The sequence below is a fragment of the Engraulis encrasicolus genome, chromosome 11 (assembly GCF_034702125.1).
Source record: "Engraulis encrasicolus isolate BLACKSEA-1 chromosome 11, IST_EnEncr_1.0, whole genome shotgun sequence".
In the NCBI taxonomy this organism is placed as follows: Eukaryota; Metazoa; Chordata; class Actinopteri; order Clupeiformes; family Engraulidae; genus Engraulis; species Engraulis encrasicolus.
Window position 1 is genome coordinate 38,906,444 of NC_085867.1, and position 22,742 is coordinate 38,929,185.

Genomic DNA, 22,742 nt, shown 5'->3' on the forward strand with positions numbered 1-22,742 from the left:
TAGGGTAGAAGAGAGAAGACAGCATGTCTGTGGCCTATGCCCACCCAAGCCTGTTTAACCAGAGCCACAGGAGGTGTTAAATGTATAATTATTTATTTATGTTGTTATTATTATTATTATTATTATTGTTATTGTTGTTGTTGTTGTTGTTATTATTATGTTACATCAGAGATACTCCTTTAGAAACAATCTCCGGTTACATCCTGTGCCTTTGTTACAAAGAGAAGACAGTACATGGTTGGGAGATGGAGACAGGAAATGACCCGGGCCGGATTCGAACCTGGGTCCCCATAAACAACGTGCCCATATACAGTGTGGTTGGGTGTATGGCTGTGTATTGAGTTTTTTCTCTCTTTTTTTTTCAGCGCCCAGTTGAGATATTAGACTGCTTTTCACTTCCTCTTAAAAACACATTCCGCTGGGTAACAACTTGCTTACTCCTGAAATGAAAATGGGTCTCATTTACAAGTAAGTGGAGCTGACTGGATGTCTTGGAGGCACCATTTAGATGGAGGAAGCATTTCATTTGTCCGCTGATTGTGTGCATCCCTAGTCCTGCCCCCTTTTTCATTCTCTCTGTGCTCTCTCTCTGTGCTCTCTCTCTCTCTCTCTCTCTCTCTCTCTCTCTCTCTCTCTCTCTCTCTCTCTGCGCTTGCTTTTCCACATATACTCCTCCCCTCAACCCTGCAACCCTCCGACCCCTCTACCCCCCCCTTCTCTCTCTCTCTCTCTCTCTCTCTCTCTCTCTCTCTCTCTCTCTCTCTCTCTCTCTCTCTCTCTCTCCTTCTCTGTTTGTGTGTTTATGTGAGAAAAAAAGAGGTGTGCGTGTGTGTGCATACATGTAAGGGAGTGTGTGATTTATTGGTTGGCTGTACAGTGTGTACTCTATGGTGTGCTGTGCTGTTCAGCATGCTATGTTGTGATCTGCTATAGGATGTTATGCTGTGCTGTGCTGAGCTGAGCTAAGCCGTGCTGTGCTGTGCTGTGCTGTGCTGTGCTGTGCTGTGCTGTGCTGTGCTGTGCTAGACGTGATGCTGTGCTGTGCTGTGCTCTACCAAACTATATCAAGTTGTGCTGTGCCATGGCATTCTGTTCCCTGCTGTGTTGTTCCATGCTCTGCATACTCAACTGTGCGTTGTGCGGTGCTGTGCCATGCCATATACCATGCCATGTCATGCTGTGCCATGCTATACTGTGCTATACTGTGCTGTGTGTTTGTGCGTGCGTGCGTGCGTGCGTGCGTGCGTGCGTGCGTGCGTGCGTGCGTGCGTGCGTGCGTGCGTGTGCGTGCGTGCGTGTGTGTGCGTGCGTGCGTGTGTGTGCGTGCGTGTGCGTGCCTGCGTGTGCAGTCTCGGCTGTGAGAAGTGCAATTTCACGCTTCTCTGATTGAGACACAGCCTGCACCGGCCGCTGCACAATTATGAAGCAAAGTGGAGAACTGTTCATCTCCAGCTGCTCCGCCATCGACAGCCCTTAATAGCAATTGATTATTAATTGCTTTCCTTTCGCCAGAGTATAGTACAGTTTTTTTGTGTTGTTTTTTTTTCAGAGACATTTTTCTGTTTTTCCGTGTTTGCATGCAGTTCCTGTTGAATGTTCCTTTGTGTTTTAGTCTCCTATTCACTTCAAAGGGACACTGTGTGAGATTTTTAGTTGTTTATTTCCAGAATTCATGCTGCCCATTCACTAATGTTACCTTTTTTATGAATACTTACCACCAGCATCAGATTCTAAGTATTCATTATGACTGGAAAAATGGCATTTTTCATACATGAAAAGGGGATCTTCTCCATGGTCCGCCATTTTGAATTTCAAAAAATAGCCATTTTTAGCTGCAAAAATGACTGTACTTGAACCATGCTAGAAAATATTTGTTTATTACTCAGTACACTTCCATGTAAAGATCACATTTGGTAATAGGCAGCACAGTTTCAATGAGCAGCATAGTTGCAGTACCTTTTTTGACCATTTCGTGCACAGTGTCCCTTTAAAAATGGTGTATGTGTATTTGTGTTCTTGATGGCCTGTTTTCTTTTTCAAACTTCGTCCATTATATTCTAGAATCATTATTGATCATCAGAAAGATATCTTTTTTTTATCTTTTTATTTTTTTTGTAGCAGAAGTTTTCATAGTTTTTGGTCTGAACAATTGTGTGGTAGGTAAGGTAGCAATGATTTTGCATCATGAAATGGACACAGAGAGCAACAATTTGTGGGTGGAACTGTAATTGTCGTTTTGTTCTTTTTCTATAGACTGGTGGTGATGAAGCATGGTCGCACATGTACATACAGTACTGTGGAGGATTCATTAATGGTCCATCTGGATCACACTTTGGCATTCTGTGGTTACGGTGAGTAATTGTGCGTGAGCAATGAGAAATCATGTCCATGCCAAACACACGGACACAGAAAAACAGCAACAACACAAAAGCAATGAACATGAACAATAAGCAGTGAGAAATGATGTACCTGCTTAACGCAGTAACGCAGGGACGAAACAACACAACAACAAAACAAAAACAACAACAACAACACAAAAAAACATAACATGAATGATAAGTGTCACACTTTGACATTCTGTGTTTATGATGAGTAATTGTGCGTGAGCAATGAGAAATCATGTCCATGCCAAACAAACGGACACAGAAAAACAGCAACAACACAAAAGCAACTGTGGCAAAATGAACATCAAGCAGTGAAAAATAATGTACCTGCTGAACGCAGGGACAAAAAAACACAACAACAAAACAAAAACAACAACAACAACAACGCAAAAACAACAAAACACAACACGAATGATAAGTGTCACACTTTGCCATTCTGTGGTTATGATGAGTAATTGTGCGTGAGCAATGAGAGATCATATCCATGCCAAACACACGGACACAGAAAAACAGCAACAACACAAAAGCAACATTGGCAATATGAAAAATAAGCAGTGATGTATCTGCTTAACGCAGGGACGAAAAAACACAACAACAAAACAAAAACAACAACACAAAAACACAACAGGAATGAGAAGTGTTGAGTGTTGCCAGTTGGGCTGGAAAGCGGTTTGGGCCAGGTCATTAACCCAAATGGGCTAATGGACGATTCATGGCTGTTTGATTGCCCCCTCTTCTTCCAGACCATTGAGCACCGAGCCCATCTGACAGATGCGTCAGAGCGTGGAGTGGACACACAAGCACAAGCACAAGGCCCACTGCACTGCTGCCGCTCCCTGCCCTCGGAGAGAGAGAGAGAGAGAGAGAGAGAGAGAGAGAGAGAGAGAGAGAGAGAGAGAGAGACAGCAAGAAATAGCAAGGGACAGACATAAAGACAGAGGATTGGCTCAGAGGCATTAAAAAGCAGAGAGTAAAGACACTACTACTTAAAAAGTTGTAAAAAGGAAGTTAATTGGAAAAAGGAAATGAAACGGAAAAGAATTACTACTATCCCTATCAGACAACTGATTTCAATGGCATATGGATAGAACTTCTTCACTTTTCACTGGTGCCCGATGTCTTAGTTAAAGGCAGCTGAGAATAGCCAGGTTGGCAACTGACCTTAATGTGAAAGAACATTTTATTTACTCAGGTCCCAGACTATATATAGGGAATAACATATACTGAAGGATTTATTTCATTGTCCAGTTAGTATATTGGTTTATATGTTACTACTAAATACACGTATGCTGTATGTAAGATGTGTGTAGATGTGCTAACATCTGCTGAAGTCACATTCCTACAGTACAGTACGTACAGTATTCCTTGAACATGTGTGGGCTGCAGCCCAGGGGACCAAGATTGGAATCCAGTCCAAGTCATTCCCCAACCCTAACCCATCTCTCTCTCTCTCTCTCTCTCTCTCTCTCTCTCTCTCTCTCTCTCTCTCTCTCTCTCTCTCTCTCTCTCTGCCGTTTCCTGTCCGTTTCCATGAGTTTTGTAGGGGCCCCTAATGAGCCATGTACTAGAGCAGTGGTTCTCAAACTTTTTTGTGTGAAGTACCAACCGAGAAAATATTGAGCTCTCCGAGTACCACCTTGACAACCAACAATAGAATATCACAGCAAATGCCTTTCATTCACTTTTTCCAGTCAATACAGGAGAGGTTCATAACGACATCAATAGTTACGGTCACATTCAGTGCAAGTTTGTTTTCTTGCTGGCCTAGTATTATTCTGCATTATGTTTTCAGATTCATACAGTTCAATATTACAAAATGTGAGACCAAAGAGACATTTTAGACTGCAACAATTTGATCAGCCTTCAAATCAATGCACAAAAAAATGAATTCTTCCAAGTACCACCAGAGATGTCTCAAGTACCACCAGTGGTATGCGTACCACAGTTTGAGCACCACTATACTAGACGAAGAGGTATCGCAGACTGCCTTACAGTGTGTTCACATCATAGTAACTATTTAAGCTGTAAAATTGTTTGTAGCTGGTAAAATAGATCCATTAAGTATTCTGGTTGCTTTTGTTGCTCAAGTCACTCAGCATGTGAGACTCAAATAGACTTAGTCTATTTTATTTTGTAGCTCTAAAAGGGGCGTTGGCAGGCCCATGATGAGGTGAAGGGGACCTAGGGAGGCTTATGATGAGGTCAAGGGGGCATTTTGTTCAGACAAGTTTGAGAACCACTGTGCTACAGCCTTGATGATGAATGAGGAGTTCAGAGGAGAGCCAGTAAGCCTATTCAAACTCTTTCTAATGCCCAAAACTTTTCAAAAGTCTCTTAAGATCTGAAGAACTGATTCACAAAATGATCCACCTCGGAGCAAATCACTGCAAACACATCTGTCTGTCACACAGCACATGTCGGCACGATCTGGGCCAGGGCCTAATTTGGAGGGAGGGTGTTCTGGTTCACCCCTCATGGTCTCTCCCAAAACTATTAACACAGACCCATTAAAAAGTTTTCTCAAACTGATGAAACCACTATGAGATCAGTCTGGATATCCAGTGTGTCCCTAAGTCATAGTAGAGAATATCATTTTTCATTGATGTAAGTTCACTAACTACAGTGAACAGTTTTGCATGAGGAAAAAATAGCATTGCATTAAAAATGACGACTGTTTCTTCGTAAATTTCAGAAATTAAAGTCTTTACTTTTGACTAAAGCAGGGGTGGGGAACCTTTTTCATTCGAAGGGCCACTTCAAATTTATCCGAGGGCCGCAAAAGTCCTCCGAGGGCCGCATTATGAACACAAACCAGGATTTCCCCATGCACTTTGGGCCAATATTGAAGGCAGCCACCTTTAAAACAGTCCCTACCTCCTATAGGTCCCCTGAATATAACTTAATTGTATTGCAAATGTATTTTCTAAGATTCCTTCACAAAATATGTCATATTTCATGTGAAGCTGCATAACATTAAAAGTATATCGGGGCCGGATAAAACGGCCTCAAGGGCCGCAAATGGCCCTCGATACATAGGTTCCCCACCCCTGGTCTAAAGTCACATACAGCTATGTCAGGTATTTGCACAGGGGCGTAGCAGCAATTTGTGGGGCCTTATGTGCAATAACCTCCAATGGACCCCCACTCCCACCCCCAGTCATATATCTTCATAAATGGGACTGTGTTTGGGCCCCCTATACACATGGGGCCCTGGTGACTCCGTCACACTTTACCCCCCTGAACGACACCCCTGTATGTGCATGTTGTCAAAGTGCACTTCAGTCATTGGCAAGAAGTGGTTAGGGCTGGGATGTCAAACTCGGCCTGGGGAAGCAAATGTGGCCATTTCATTTGGCCCACGAAATCATTTCAGATGTCTAATATAGTTGGCCAACATACCCCAGTACCGTTATACATATAGTAACATAACCTGAACACAAAATTTGGTCTCACAGGCATGTGATTGGGCCCAGAACAGTGCAATACACCTTCGTATACAACAGAATATGTGCAGGAACATTTCCCCTACTTCGTATACGATGGGAATGAGTGCTTGTGAAATTTGTCTCTTTTAAGTGCAATTTTAGCCCATTTTTCATTTAGTATAGATTGAGTTCAGTCTGCGACTTTGTCCCAGATTTAGATTTTGGTCCCCTTTGTATTTTGAGTTTGATGCCCCTGGGTTAGGGCACCTGGCTTGAGGCCTTGTGGTGGCAGTGGTGTATGAACAGCTTTCTCTCCATCCTCCTCCATGTCGTACCCTGAGCATGGTACCATCCCACTGCATGCCCTTGGGGTGCCAGGTGGGTTGACCATTGAAGGAATGAGTGAGGCATAAGTGCAATATCCCATACTGCCTTTAGTTCTACACAATCGTTTCGATCTGAAAGACAGATCTCACTTGTGATTAGGTCTGGTGTTAACCAGCCTACAATATTGCTGTGTGCCGTGTCACAATGCCAATGGGAGTCTCCTACACAGTAAAATATGCTGTTTTAATGTAACACTAACATCTAGAATGGATTTGTTCCCAGAGTACTCTCTGCATGTTGAATGAACACTATACTGTTTTTTACTGTATATTGGGTCTCTGGCAGGCATGGATTAGGGTGTAGGAGCTTACTATCCACTCAATGTAATGCAGTGGTTCTCAAACTTTTTTCCATCATTCCCCCCTTCAGAGGGTATGAATGCTTCCAAGCCCCCCCAAGCAACAGCGGTAGCCTACTCGCGCAGACTGATTTTGCATTCGGTGCGCAGAATCAAAGGAAAGGTGACTGGTGATATTAAACAAAGAGGGACTGCAGTCGAATGTAGATGTGTGTTCATTTCCTATGCTATTCAAATTCATGACAATTAATCATATAATGTTAGTGAGGGCTTTAAACTTTTTGACTTATTGGCGAGACAGGAAATCATTTCCTTGGGGGGGAAAAAACCCAAAATTAGATGTCACACGCCCCCCCCCTGAGATGTCTCCGCGCCCCCCCAGGGGGGCTTACGCCCCACTTTGAGAAACACTGATGTAATGCACCAACTGTAATGGCACAATGAGATGGAGTGCAGGTGATGGGGAGACTTGTGTGAGCAATGTTTAGGGCACATTGTTCAGTTTTATAATTAGAGCAGGACGCATGCGCAACACCCTCTATGCTGCACTGGGCGCTTAACTTTGTCAATAAATGAACTCAAACTTGAAGAATATCAAGATTTCGCCAATTCCCACTGAGGAAGGGTGTAAGACCAAAATGTTTGTGTGGCAATTAAAAAGTCAAAAAGAAATATGCTTCTTTATTCATTTATTTTTCTGTTTTACAGTTCCCTTGATGTTGTACCATATAGGGGAGCTTGTAAATGTGCAAACTAATGTCATTGGATTTTATGAATGAGTCTATGTTTTTAATGACAGAGTATTTTTGCTTTATTTGAGCAATGACGTGTATGGTAGAAGACATGACATCCCAAAGCATCACCAAAGGTGTGTGGTGTTGTTTAGACAACAAGTGCATTCACACCCCTGATGATTGATAAAAATCAAAACATTGAATGTGAGAAGTTGTAGGCTGGCCTCACCAAACTAAGAAATGTTACGTTAATGACTGGATGTTTAGTGATGGCAAGGTCAGGTAGTAGAACTGAACACCTGTGATGGTTGGTTATTGGTGTGAGAACTTATCATGGCACCATTCAAATGGAGCTATTTGTTTTGGCAGTCAATGAAGACTGCTATAAACTGTTTGATTTGGGGGCTACTAAATCACACGGGCTGAAATGAAAATACACAGCAAGGTGTAAACAGTACCTTTCACCTGGTCTTAGCCATAGATACAACTGTTAAAACTGTGTTGCGCAACAACATATTTTCAATTGGGGTATTACATAACTTGCAGTCAGAACTTTAAAAAAAGGGAAAATAACCTATGCAGAGTGCAGACCCCCTTGAGAGGAAGTTCAGTACTGGACTACACACAGCTGCAAGAGATTGTCAGCCATACCATGCCTGTTGCTCTGAACATTCACGAGTATATAATAAAAAAGATATACCACTTTTTTGCCTAATTTGACTGAATATTTGTTTGACCTAGCGGTGCTGATACAGCATACCACTTGTGCGCAGCCTTGCTGAGCAGGGGGCGACTTTAATGTTGCAGATGTATACACAGGACGCCATAATCCACGCAGCCTAGCTAAAAATGTAACCCTTTCCAGCCCGGAATGACTCCGCCTTGCAGAGCGCGTTGTTTGTTTCTTTGATTTCTCGCAAAGGCTGTGTCTCCTTTAAAAATCTGCCGGAGTCAATTAATTGGATTCGAAAAGGCTTGCATCTCGCGTAGGCATTAGTCCCTTAGCGTTTATCTTTCGCAACCGGGGGAAAGGGAATGGCCGCTCCCTTACGATATGACCGCGAGGATGCGGAGGCTGACCGAGGACGACTCATCCCAGCCGGCGACTGCCTTTCCGGTGAACATTTAACGTCCGATCTCTAAGATGGTGGTGGAGGTGATGATGTCGTGCATGCACCGGAGACCGTCGAACGCCTCATCCCAAAAGTGTGCGTGCTAGCCTGCTCTGACTACGCGACATTTTCATCCTTAGCAGCGGCGCACAGGCAGGGGATGTCAACACGCCAAGATGGTCCGCATTATCAGTGTGCTGGGTCTGATCATGTTCAGCGTGGCGCTGCTCATACTGTCATTGATCAGCTACGTGTCAATAAAAAAAGATTTCATCTTCACGGCCCCCAAATACGCAAATTCGGGTGGGCCGCGGATGTACATGTTCCATGCCGGATTCCGGTAAGTGTAAGAAAAAATAAATCAGCGGATGGTATGCTTGCTATACGGGCGTTACCATCCTTAAGACGTTAGCTATATGCTCGGGTGCTTTGAATAAGTGCACTTGATTTTTTGTCACAGAACAACATAGTTGCATTGTAGTTACATTGTATCACTGAGAAAGTAGAGGAAATATTAGGCTACTGTTGCGAATGTTTCCCCTTGGTGTTATTCATGTCAATCCCGTATGCCTCTTCACGGATGAATCCAAGGCCCTTCTCTGTGTGGTAGCCAGTGTCCGGTCAGATGGCAGACATTCAAGATGATGCAAAAGAACGTCTCGGTGTAATCCAGCGATTGCATCGGTGGGTTTGACTCTGGAATGCATTTACGGGGTCTGCACACCGAATGACTCTACTCTTACGTTTGTTTGCTCTTTGCTGACTCTCAGTAAATCTCAACCTCACATTCAAACATAAACCAGGAGAGAGAGAGAGAGGGGGGGGAGAGCATACTGCTGCTTAGTGATGGCAGGTTTGAGCAGTCGGCCCTTGGCTCTGAATTATGGCGTCAGCACGGCCTGTGTTAGTGAGAAGCGAAATTCAAAATGGTCTTTCATGTTCTGGCATGGATTCGGGGGATTACAGACGTGTAAGAAGGAGGGGGGGTTACTTCCTGTGTCAGAGTGGGATGTATAGCCTCCATATGACACATTGTGTGGACGCCATAGAGAGAGGCATCCGTCTGTGAATCAAAGCTCCTGAAGCTTGTAGCGCTGCGTCCCCTGAGCAGGAGCTGTCCCCTGAGCCGGGTTGCTGTCCTTGGTGCTGATTTTACACCTCTGACAGGTTTATTCGCCACGACTCATCATTCCCCACACGTAAAGGAGCCAAGGTTATACTACGTGACAGTAGCCATTTTGCTAACGTAGGGCTACTTGGAGGAAGTGGATTCACCCCTGGTGGTGTCTCAGTGCTGGACGGCTGGCTAGGCGGGCCTGGTTGGAATGCGTTGTGCTGTGGGTGGGGGGGTGGGAGTTAGTGGCCTGTTCTCCACCATCCCATATGCCATCCTTTTTCTGTTGTTGTTGCTTTTTTGCAGTCATTGCAAGTGAGGTTGGGGTCACAGAGTGTAGGCTGCAGATTAAATTGATTTTTTCCACCTTAAGGCCTCTGCCCAAATGCTTTTCAAATTTTAAAAGTTTTTTCTTTCCTATCAATTTAGTAACAGCAAGTTAACACGGTTAGACAGCAATGCAGGCAATGAAATGCGTGCATCCACTTATTTGCCCTTTTAGTATGTGTTTGTTTGAGTATGTGTGTGTATGTGTTTAAATCTAATACAGTATGCCGAATTAACTATCTCAGTGTATTTTGAATCTTTCCGTTACCCGAGGTTAACATTTTCAATGCAAACAATCTCAAGGCTCACACAACCAACCAAACATGTCAAAGAAAAATGAAAATATGTGACATACATACATCCATTCGTGTCTTAAATTGTATCGTATCAAGTATCTTGAATATGTCTCACTGGTGTGCCACAGTACATGAATATGGCTCACTCGTGTGCCTGTGTTTGAAAGACACTGGGCCTCACAACACAGCACCACCAAAATAGAATAGCACCTTAGCAAATTGAAATGGGAAACAGTCTAAAAGTATCTGCGCTAAAAACAACCAGTTAATTAGCGAGGCCATTGACGAGGCCGGGCAGGAGGTGAGCATATGGGGTGAAAGGGGCATTGACTTGCACAGGGGGCAACGGGAGCAGGGGGGTTAAGGCTTTGGCTCCTATTGATGAGCCTATATCGTCTAGAAAGCACCAGCCCCATGATACCAGAGCAAAGCTTAGCATTAATCCCCTAAGACACAACCTCTCTAACAAGCTTGTTGTAGCCAGCGACGTGGTCAAGTTTTAATGTTTTAGTAGAGAACGTAATATAATGTCATAGAAATGTTGTATAGTTGTAGTAATGGGTATGTAGGAAACGGTGAAGTGACGTTTAGCTGTGTGTACAAGAGGCTACAGAACACAAATACTACCTTATTGTCTTTTTCCCCTCTCTACAGGTCACAGTTGGCTATGAAGTTCCTGGATCCGGCCTTCACATCCCTCAACAATGCCCTGAATGAAGATCTGCAGGGAAAGTCATCCAAGTGGAAGTTTAACAGAACAGCATACTTAGATCAAAGGTGAAATAACCATTCTTCTTAAACTATTTAACATTTTGGACCGTTAGTACAAACCACACTTTGATTTAACAGGTGCACTGTGTCAGAGTATACACCACCAAGAAGTAAACATGTCTCATTACAGTAAACCCTGTCCCATTGGCCAACCCGACATATGAAATGATTTCTGATTGGGGCTGAACCTGTGTCTATCAAATGCCTCTGTATGCTATTGGTCGGCTACAATCCATGAGACCATTCATTTGATAATGCATACACTGGGATTGAAATTCACAGTCAAACATCTGCATATTTACCACCGCTACTCTAGTCCCTGTTTCTTGAAATGTATAAATACTATATGTAAACCTCTTGTCATAAGAAAAACATTATTGTGGTGCTTATTACCCATATTTGCTTCAGCAAAGAGATAGCGAAATACATCGACATGCCACACAACTTATATTATTGGTAGAAGCTACAAGTCAATATACTATTTGTTGATTTTTATTATTTATATGATTGTGTTCTTGTGTCTTATTTTTATTTATTTATTTCCCAGCGAAGAGATAGAGAAATACATCGATATGAATGCCTTCTTTATTTTAATGTCATTTTTACTTGTGTTTTTTTTCCCCAGCAAAGAGATAGCGAAGTACATCGACGTGCCGCACAACTTCACGCTGACACGGTCGAGCGTGCGCGTGGGCCAGCTGATGCACTACGACTACTCGAGCCACAAGTACGTTTTCTCCATCGGCGAGAACTTCCGCTCGCTGCTGCCCGAGCTCTCGCCCGTGCTCAACAAGCGCTACAACACCTGTGCCGTGGTGGGCAACAGCGGGATTCTGACGGGCAGCCGCTGCGGTCCGGACATCGACAAGTTCGACTTCGTCTTTCGCTGCAACTTTGCACCCACTGAGGTTAGTTTTAGTTTTTGTTGTAGTTTATTTGATAGGGACAGATGGATAGCATGCAGGCTGTGTAACAGCCCATCAACAAGCATCTTAGCGTTTGCAGCCAAGGCCCCTGCCTAGAAGGGCTATCGAAATGATACAGTAACAACGATACAATAACAGAGAAAAATTAGGGCTGGGAAATTAGTGCATTAATTTAGATTAATTTATCACACAATGCGATTAATTAATTAACACGATTTTAAAAATTAATCGCAGTATAATATAGCTACATAGTTCTGGATTAGACCAGTGGAGGGCAGTATTACGCCTGATGGTGAACAGCCTGCTGAAATTGAGAAGAGTTCTACCTTCTTTTAAAAATGTATAATATTTTTAGATTAAGCTTGTTTATTGTAATTATTCAAAATCCATGTGAAAAAACAATTTTTTCACTGTTCTCAAGTCAGATATTTAAATGCGATTAAAATGCGATTAATTCAATTAATTAATTCCAAAACCTGTAGATTAATTCGATTAAAAAATTTAATCGAGTCCCAGCCCTAAGAAAAATACAAATATTAATCTTAAAAACAGCCTATCCACTCATTCAGTCTAATCATTCATCCTTATAATCTGCCAGTCATATTTTCATAATTAGCATCCATCATCCATTAATTAGCATTAGCATTAGCATTTGCATTAACATTCATTATCCATTCATTAGCATTCATTAGCATCCATTCATTCACTAAACATCATAGTGATATTTGTCATCCCGTTGCTACGCCTGGCCTGCACAGGTGTTCCGCAGGGACGTGGGTCGGCGCACCAACCTCACCACCTTCAACCCCAGCATCCTGGAGAAGTACTACAACAACCTGCTGACCATCCAGGACCGCAACAACTTCTTCCTGAGCCTGAAGAAGCTGGACGGGGCCATCCTCTGGATACCGGCGTTCTTCTTCCACACCTCGGCCACCGTCACACGGACGCTCGTGGACTTCTTCGTGGAGCACCGGGGGCAGCTGAAGGTGCAGCTGGCCTGGCCGGGGAACATTATGCAGTATGTCAATCGGTAAGATGCCTTTCTTTCTTAGTAATGTGTACTCCAGTGGTTCTCAACTGGAACAGTCTTGGGACCCACCATTTTCCACTCTCATTCAGTCGCGACCCAATTTTTTTAGCGTTCAAGTCAATTCAATGCAATTCTCAAAATGTAACCAAGACTCGGATGACTGGTTGCACGCTATCTATCTCACATAAACATTCAGATTGTATGTATGACAACAGATGACACAGAGTTCACTAGCCTATCAAAATAAAAGTTGTAAATTGTTGCAGGAAAAGTTGGATTTTTTTTTTGTTTAGAATTATTATTTTTTTTACACCAAGGCTCCGCGACCCACCCATGACCCCTCTGCGACCCACTTTTGGGTCGCGACCCACCAGTTGAGATACACTGCTCTATAGTCTGGGGACATTATGCAGTATGTCAACCGGTAAGACAGCTTTCTCTTTTAGTAATGTGTACTCTTAAGTGTGGGAACATTACGCAGTATGTCAGACGGTAAGATGACTTTTTCAGTATGTGTTTTTTAAGGATTTTTGGATCTAGATGGGTATCATCAAGGTTCCCTACCACCATAGTGCAAACATTTGTTTTTGTTTATTTGTTTTTGAGTGCTGCTGCTCCTTAGTGCAAGCTGAGTAAAACTCCTGAGTTACTTCACTAAAAATTGTATCAAACTAGTAAGACACTTGTTCTCAGATAAGTGTTTTGCTCCACTGTTTTGTTGCCCGGGGCTGAGGCGTCCTGAGGTCGGCTGTCAAAGCTATAGTTTCTCTCACTCAGTTTGGTGTTGCGATATCATACTCCAACTCTAGGCCATGTTTGCCTGCAGTCTCCCCTCAGTTTGAATAGAATTGTTTCTTATTCCAGTTACTGAGAGACTACCTACTCCTGCTTATTTGATGCAGTTATTACCTAGAGGTGCTCCAATTGCTCGGCTGCCGATCATGACCGGCCGATAATGGCCAAAAATAGCCTGATCGGTGATCGGAAAAACATGCCGATCAAAAAACCGATCGAGAGATATTAAATTCCTCACGCAACCATTTGCCTTTACACCTGGCGCTGCATGTAGGCGCTGGCTCTGCACAGCTGCAACTGCACCAAAAGAAGGCATCTTTGCTTGTCTATAACTTTTCGCCATTCCCCCCTTCATTTCCACCATTCATAACCATATCTGCATCAACAATGATCTGATTTTCCGATCCATGCGCCGTTTACCTGAGTGACAATGTAATTTGCGATTGAGTAGGCTACTCGCCAGTGAGCCATGTTACGTTATAACCTGTGTAGTTGCCTTGGTCAGCACGCGACAACTTCACGTTGTCAGCACAAACATGTCAATTATTGTTTTCAAAGTTGTAATTGCTTGGCAGTCAGTCGATTAGTTTGATAGTCGCTGAAACACCAAACGGCGACAGATGTGGTTAAAACTTGAGAGATTCAGAACGGTAGTGGAGCACTGCAACTGTGGACGGTGACAGAGAGGGGAGGGGCTCTCCTCACGAGGCTGCTCATTTAAAGCGACAGGTTGTTTTTTTTCTCGTATGTGGAAGACTATTTGATGTAATGTTTCAGTTTCAATTCAATCTTAAATAGTTTAGTTATTCTATGCAATAACTTATACATTGATTAATACTGTAGACTGTATTACCAACACTAGTCTGAAAGATAATAATAATAATAATAATAATAATAATAATAATAATAATAATAGCCTAATAATAGACATGTGCAAATTAAGATTGATTGGTTTATGGGCAGAAATGGTATTCAATAAGGATAATTAATAGGCTATTAAAAAAATAGGAAATCATTTTTGTGATCGGCAATGATCGGTAATCGGCAGATAAAGATTTTTGGTGATCGGTATCGGTGATCGGACCCAAAAAATGGTGATCGGAGCACCTCTAGGTATTACCGAGTCACAGCGTTACAACTTAAAGGGTAGCAATCGCCGCAAGAATCAAACCTGTTTCAAATCCTGCTCATCTCTCGTGAGTGTAGGGTACTGCATATAGGTTAGTTAAAACATTGCTACGACCCAATTTGGAACACTGAAAAAGATGGAAATGTGGATATGCTATGTAGGCATGGAGAAAGAGGTTCACTCTCTCCAGCAGTTCAAAACCACCGTCAGGTTATGTTTCGGAAGCATATCGGGTTTTTTTTTTTTCGACAAAAACGAAGCACCATAAAGTCACAGTCAAGTTTCTAGGCTATAGGCCAGCACAGCAGCGTTAATAAACTCCAAAAAAGTAATGTGACGTACCCTAATAATGACAATCTTACTGTGCAAACTGGGGCAATAAAAACAGTCGGTGGTGGTGGTAGTGCGCGATAGCTCTGTGATGGGGAGGGGGATTCTTTTGGCTACATCTAGCCTACCCAACTCAGGACTCTGGATCCAACCGAGAATCTCCACAATGAGGGAAACACATCGAAAATATAAAATTAAATATGCTATATGCACAAATAGAGTTTATATCAATCAGACATTCTATTAGGTTAACAATGTTATTTTGAAACCTAATGAAGTGCCACATAGCCTAATAACGGTCTGGCACACCCTCATGGCGCTGCTGCAGCGCATTGACATGGAGGAAACCTACAAAAAAATATTATTATTTTAAATAATAAAATGGTTCAGACGGTATCTGGTGGATACTGCCACTGTTTAAGGCCATTTAACTTGTTGAAATTTAGCCTATAGGTCTGGAAAGGTGTTACAATATTATAATCTGGCCTATTCTCTGCGGTGCTTAGTATGTCTGTAGAACGCAGCGACTCCCTCTATCTACGTCGGATTCTAAATGTTTGTTTAAAAGAAGCCGCCGTTATTTTTGACAAAGTTTTCTGAAAATGTTGTTTATGCAATAATTCGGTATTTTGACATATATCACATCTAAATTTATGTATTGAGGTTCTTAAAATTAGATTTAGTGGTGTTTAACCTGCAAGTTACGACTTAATGTTCTACGTGGGGAAAAGCTGGACGTGTTATTTTGACATAACGTCAGTGATTAGTGGGTTTGTGGGGTTAGTGTTCATTTGATGTATTCCACATTCATATAGGTTGTGGCAGAGGTCGGATTTTTATTACAGTTGTATCTTCTCACCTGGAAGTATAGCGTATGTGTGAGTGATTCAGTGTCCATTTTGTGCTCATAAATTGAGAGAGACTGGTCCACAAGCACAGTGCCTCTGAATGTCTCTTCCACTTTAAAACAGTGAGTTCCTTGTTATAAATGACAGCATCCCATGACCATAATTTGAAGCCATGAATGACTTGCATTCCATTGACTGCCCTTTATGTGGGAACTGCTTTGTCCATCCCTTGCTTCTTATTATGGAATGCTTTTGCCATGAACCACATACTGCTGGACACATTCCATAAACCTTCTGTTTTCACAGTAGTGAAAGACTTTTTTTGGCTTATAAAGAGTTCTTGCGGAGCTTTCCACTCATGAGTACCCACTGATTCTATGTGATCAGAACTTTCCATAACCACATTCCACTTACAGTATGAGTATCCACTGTTCCTATGTGATCTTTGAATTAGGATGGAAATGGACAATTTCATTTCTCAATGCAGAGCTGAAAGGCCAATGCTTTTTTAGGTCATGATTTAGGAGCACACGTTGCATCTTGGCACTCAATGCCCACACAGGAAATAATGTGGAAAGGCATGAAAGCCATAGACTACAACACTTCATGAACGTTACATGATTTTCAAGCAGATTTACAATCATTTTTCTATAATGATGTATATCCTCAAATCATAAGGCTTGGAATATGCTTGCTGCAGGACCGATTACAAACGTGTCGCCATGCGTATTTTCTGCCAGCTTTGCACTCAGTTGCGCAAATGAACACATGCTACATATACATTTACGCAGACATTTACGTAATATAACTCGCACAGAAAGCATGTCCTGGGCCTAGCACAGCACTTTGCAAATATGTATTACAAATCTGATAGCTCAGAGGTTTGAACTGCAAGGCCATGTTCCAGACCACACAGAATGTAGTGCTAGCTTTTACACTAATGCTCATCTTTTACAGAAGACTTGACAGAGCTAATCGCTATCTTAAACTCCCAAAGCTGGCTAATATGGCTAACCCACAAGCTGAGAAGCAGTATACATCTTAAAGATCAGCAAGATAACTTCTACAGCAACTAAATGGTCTCTGAATGGCGGAACAAGACTTTCAAAGGCATTTGTGCAATTTGTGAATGAGTGATAAAGTCACACGCACACAAAAGCTGTTAGCACTTTGGTCTTTGGGTGAAACATAGTAATGCCAGTGAACAAAAGGATAGAGACCAGGTAATCCACGGCAGATAACTGATAACTGTGGAGAGAGAGAGAGAGAGAGAGAGAGAGAGAGAGAGAGAGAGAGAGAGAGAGAGAGAGAGAGAGAGAGAGAGAGAGAGAGAGAGAGGTATTAGGGAAAGGTGGCGTCTATACAGGCATATGAAGAGGGAGCTTAACTTCCTGTCTGCACTGTCTGCCACAAGTGACTTCTTGTGCCTCTCCGTAATCTCTCTCAATCCCATTAAAGTAACCTGCTACAACGGAATTACTCCATTTAAGAGGCTCAGCAGCGTGTGCCTTAAGTCAGACACCTTAAGTGTTCATTGTGTGGAGGCAATTTTATGTTTTTTTTTCTTTCTGGAAAGTGGTGAAGGAGCTTGAAAAGCTGGTATTGGATTTCTGACTGCGGAGTCATCACCCAGCCCCAGACATAGACATAGACCTAAAACACTAAAAATAAAGGACTCTTGTCTGGTGGACACACTTCACGTTCACGCTCATTGTTCACAATCACACATGAACCTTCACAATAAGTAGTTATGTTCCCATCCAAATGCACCCGAATAAGGTAACCTTGCCTTCTGTATCAGCCTGAAGACTGGAGTGACTTGCTATGCTAATCTAGTGGCTGACCTTGAAGGCCTCAGTTACCATTACTTCAATATAAACAACCACAGAGTGTTATTTTCTTTATTTTCAACAAAACAAAAAAGCAAAATCTTTTATGAATGCAAGTGTTGAGTCGGACGCACAAAAGCTTGCAATTGGGTTGGCAGTAAAGCCAGTAAAGCCAATGTTCCCATATACTTTCTTATTCATAGAAGACAAGAAGAAAATCTTTATATCTGTAAGTCAGTCCTAAAAGAGTCTTTTATAAGTGCTAAGTGTGAGGTCAGATGCACAAAAGGCCTTCCACATACTGTAGATATAGTAGATACATGTTATCAGAGATGTATAGTAACGAAGTAAAAGTAACAAAGTACTGTACTTAAGTACTAAACTGCAGTATCTGTACTTTTTTGAGTAATATTTTTTTCTTCATACTTGTACTTTTACTGCACTATATTTTTCTGATGAAATTAATACTTTTACTCCGATATATTTTTCATGTGCTGCTTTCGTTACTCGTTACTCGTTTCTATGCCCGAGCGCTAGATGGCTCTGTCATCACCAGATATGATGGAACGTGTTCACGGTCAGTGGGCGATGCAATGGTAGGGAAATAAAAGCAGATTGCATTCTCGCGCATGTCTTTTGGCGCGGTCAGTGACGCTCAGTTGGCATTGACACTGGCATCAGAGAGGGTTTATTTTTTTATGTGCACTTCTGACTTTTTTTTATATATATAATACTTGAAGCACAACGAGCTGGTTGGAAGCACTGTTTTAAGCAGTAAAACTACTGCCCCACGTTTTCTTAAAGATCGCCTCTCAACGTAATTTAATTAATATTGCCGTGTTCCCAATTGTTATTGAATGTGTTACGCGTTGGTCCTGTTTTAAAAAACGTTCTGGTTGCTTTGTTTCAAGACGTTTTTGCAAGCTGGCAAGGTGGCTTGTGGAGAAACGAGAGAGTGTTCCGTGTTTCTCGTGGAAATGCGTCTCTGATTGGCTCACTCCTCCTGCTCTCAAAGAAACGCGTCTCTGATTGGCTCAGTCCTCCAGCCTTGGGAGAGAATGTAATGGGAAACAGAGTCGCCACTTCCCCGGATGGTACTGCACTATAGGGGCGCCAACGGAGGCGTGCAGGCTCCATTCAGGGCTGTGCTCTTTCGACAGCGACCCCTAGGCGAGCTGTAGGCACGGAGCAACCGGAGTGAGCAGGCTTTATGTATGAGGCTTTGTGCTGTGTGTGTACCTGAGAGTAGCAACCAGCTGATAGCTAAGCTAAGCTATGTTTCGGACCACCAGACGTTGCTTGTTTTGAAAACAAGCAGAAAAAAATTACTCGACATGTTTTTAGATAAATGGGTCGATATAAACCTTTGTGGGCAACGCCTTCTTTCGACGTGACGAAACACAGAAAGGCTTTCGTGATTCGCTCGTTTCTCTGCATTATTGATGTAAATTGGGAAACACCGGGAAACACAGCCAGGAGAGTTGACGCACCGCTATGAGAGCCTTGCAAGTGAGTTTAACTTGGGGTGACCGTCCGATCTTCGAAAGGAGTGAGTAAAACTGAGTTTTATCGGAAGTTGGCCTTTAAACACTGAACTTGTGTTACAAAGCTGTTTTAATAACAAACCATAATGGTATTTGCACTTCATAAGAGACTTATTGTACAGAGCTCTAATAAACCAAATGGTATTCAAACTTTTGACTGACTTTTTTTTTCCCCCATTTTTTTAATGCAGTACTTTTACATCTCTGCATGTTATTCACAAAACAAAGAAATCGTTATGTATGTAAGTGTTCAAGTCAGGACTCAAACAGCCATTGTGGTTCTCTTTTCTCTCTATTCCCTTACCTCAGATCTCACTATATCCCTCCTCTCCTCAATTCCTCCCCTCAGACCCTGTTTCCACGTATACTGTATATATACTGTTTTTTACTCACTTTATTTACATGTAACCACAGTTTTAAGTGGAGGTTTCTAAAGCGCACCTATCACAGTGTGGATTGTTTTCATATTCACATGTCTCTCTCTCTCTCTCTCTCTATGTCCCTCCTTCCCTCTCTCTCAGGTACTGAAAGAACAAGCAGCTATCGCCCAAGCGGCTGAGCATGGGCATCCTGACGTACACACTGGTGTCATCGCTGTAAAGTACATTTTTAAGTGGTGGCAACGGTTTACAATTAACAAGTGTCAACTCCCCCCCCTCCCCTCTCTCTCTCTCTCTCTCTCTCTCTCTCTCTCTCTGTATCCCTCTCTCTCGCCTCCCTCTCTCTCTCTCTCAGCTACTGGAAGAACAAGCAGCTCTCCCCCAAGCGCCTGAGCACGGGCATCCTGATGTACACGCTGGCGTCGTCGCTGTGCGACCAGATCCACCTGTACGGCTTCTGGCCGTTCGGCTGGGACCCCAACACGGGCAAGGAGCTGCCCTACCACTACTACGACAAGAAGGGCACCAAGTTCAACACCAAGTGGCAGGAGTCGCACCAGCTGCCCACCGAGTTCAAGATGCTCTTCAAGATGCACGCGGAGGGGCTGCTGAAGCTCACGCTCTCCCACTGCGCATGAGCGGAGGAGGAGGTGGACGGACAGCAAGGTGGGAGAGACTGGCTGACTTTGAGGAAAGGGAATAGGGGAGATGAACAATACAGTATGCACACCAAGGGGAATCTGTAACTCATGCTCTCCCACTGGGCATGAGAGGAGAGGAGGTGGACGGACAGCACAGTGGGAGAGACTGGCTGAACTTTGAGGAAATGGAAGGAAGAGGGGAGACTTGGATAGAGGAACAATATGCACACACAGAGAGGGGGCTACTGCAACCTCACGCTCTCCCACTGCGGCCCGAGTGGAGGTGGAGAGTGAGGGAGGGAGGGAGCGGCTGAAACATAGACTGAGGAAGGGGAGGGGAAAACGGACAGACCGACAACAAACAATATGTAGAGGTAGAGTCTGGATTGAATGAGCGTATGTCTGAGGAGAGGATGCTTAAACCCACGCCGTCCCACTGCGCTTGAGGGAGGAAAGTAATGCAGCTGAGGGGGCGTCGGGGAGCGTATGTCTGACCGCCTGAAACTCTGTCTCACTGCATTTGAAGGAGGGCGGGGAGAGAAGCCAGTGAGAGAGTGAGGGAGTATCTGTCTGACCGACTGACTTTGCGAAAGGGTGAAGGGGAATGGACAGATGAACAGACAATATGCAGAGGTGCATACGTTTGACCGTCTGACTTGCTGTGTGGTGTGTGGAGGTGGTATCTCAAGCGGTTCAGGAGTGCTACAAAGACATGGAATAAAGAAAACAAAGGAAAAGAAGAGAAAAGAAAAGAAGATGAACAGACAGGCCTCTTCTCAAACCTCCACCATCTTCTTCTTCCCCTTCTCCCTCTTCTATCCCTCCCACACGAGTCTACTGTATCCACTTGTGCCATGCTGAGATGGAGGGAGCAGAAGCTCTCTTCCCCTCTTCCTCTCCGTCACTGGAACAGTGGCTATCTGCAAAAACTGGTGCACTTGTGAGCCAACAATAGAAAAGAAACGGGGGAGGAAGTGGGGGGTACAAAAACGACACTATCAGCAGATTCATATAATGTTAAGCCTGCATATCCACCCTTTTGCTTTGGTTGTTTGCGAAGGATAGGCAATATACAGGGAAAGTGTGTGTGTGTGTGTGTGTGCGCATATGTGCGTATGTGTGTGTGTGTTTGCAAGAGAGAATAACCAGCAGCCAATCAAACAAAGCTCTTGGCATATATTTATATATACGATATATAGGAGAATGTGGATACTGTGCTATAATTTTATCGCTCACAAAAGTCATATCTTTTATCTCCGGTAATACTGCACACATCATTCATTATTGTATCACCAAAACAATCAAAGTTCATTAGTCTGACAATGGCCTCCTTTACATGAGAAATTTAATTCAGAATTAACTCAATTTAATTCCTGGTAAAACTTATTTTTGCTTTGAAAACATCATGTTAACGCTTCACAATTCGGAATTAAATGAAAGTGCAATGTTGTTAACTCGACAGATCTATTTAATTCTGAATGATTAATTCGAAACTTAAAGCATCATGTTTATGTGGCCAACATTCTTTTTTTTCCCTCTCTTCTGCTATTTTTCTTCAGGACCAAAAAATTAAATACACGCTGAAATTGTGCAATTGAAATTAACTCCAAGATGATAACAGGCCTACAGATTTCTTAGAGATCCTCCTAGCAGTTCATAACGTTAATGAACACACTTGAATTACATGTTACCGTAACTGAGGAAAATATTGAAACAACCATGGAAATGTACTGTACATGAAGCGAAGCGCGCATGCGTTATCCGTATGATGCCTCAGTAATCCATTAAAAAGGTTCCCGGGGCTGTTAACCTTTTAAAACAAAAGTGATCTATTCTATTTAAATGATAGTTCAATAATAGCTATAGAAATAATAGATATAAGGATTGTTTTTTTTGTTTTGTTTAGTGGGCCGGTCAGTCGGTGACCTGAGCTTTCTGTTCTGTTGCTGTCATTGATCCGGGGCTGGAAGTTAGTGGATAGAGAGGCACCAATGAGCATGAGCAGCGCTGACCCCCTGAATGGAACTGCTTCTCTCTCTCTCTCTCTCTCTCTCTCTCTCTCTCTCTCTCTCTCTCTCTCTCTCTCTGCCACAGCGTGCCCCTTACTCTACTATATCTCCACTCATCACACTAATGCATCCTCTACGTTTGTTTGTGTGTGTGTGTGTGTGTGTGTGTGTGTGTGTGTGTGTGTGTGTGTGTGTGTGTGTGTGTGTGTGTGTGTGTGTGTGTACGCGTACGCGTACGTGTACGTGTACATGTACGTGTACGTGCACGTGCATGCATGTGCACATGCAAAGGTATTTTACTGCTTATCACAAGTATGTGCATTTGTAAGTGTGCGGTGTAAAAATGCCTACATGTGCCATGGCAGGGTTTACCCCTCTTCCCAAAAGTCCAGACAAGTTTATCTGCAGAACTGTATGGCAAACCTCTCTC

The 22,742-nt window shown here is 43.0% G+C and overlaps 1 protein-coding gene across 1 annotated transcript; it reads left to right on the forward strand.

The window, feature by feature from the left end:
* Window positions 1-8,273: 8,273 nt before the first annotated feature.
* st8sia3 (ST8 alpha-N-acetyl-neuraminide alpha-2,8-sialyltransferase 3) lies at window positions 8,274-20,512 on the forward strand. The gene is made up of 5 exons (XM_063211345.1): window positions 8,274-8,680; window positions 10,732-10,854; window positions 11,474-11,756; window positions 12,533-12,807; window positions 20,018-20,512. The coding sequence occupies exons 1-5, from the start codon at window positions 8,517-8,519 to the stop codon at window positions 20,298-20,300; spliced, it is 1,128 nt and encodes a 375-aa protein (XP_063067415.1). The 5' UTR covers window positions 8,274-8,516; the 3' UTR covers window positions 20,301-20,512.
* The last annotated feature ends 2,230 nt before the right edge of the window (window positions 20,513-22,742 follow it).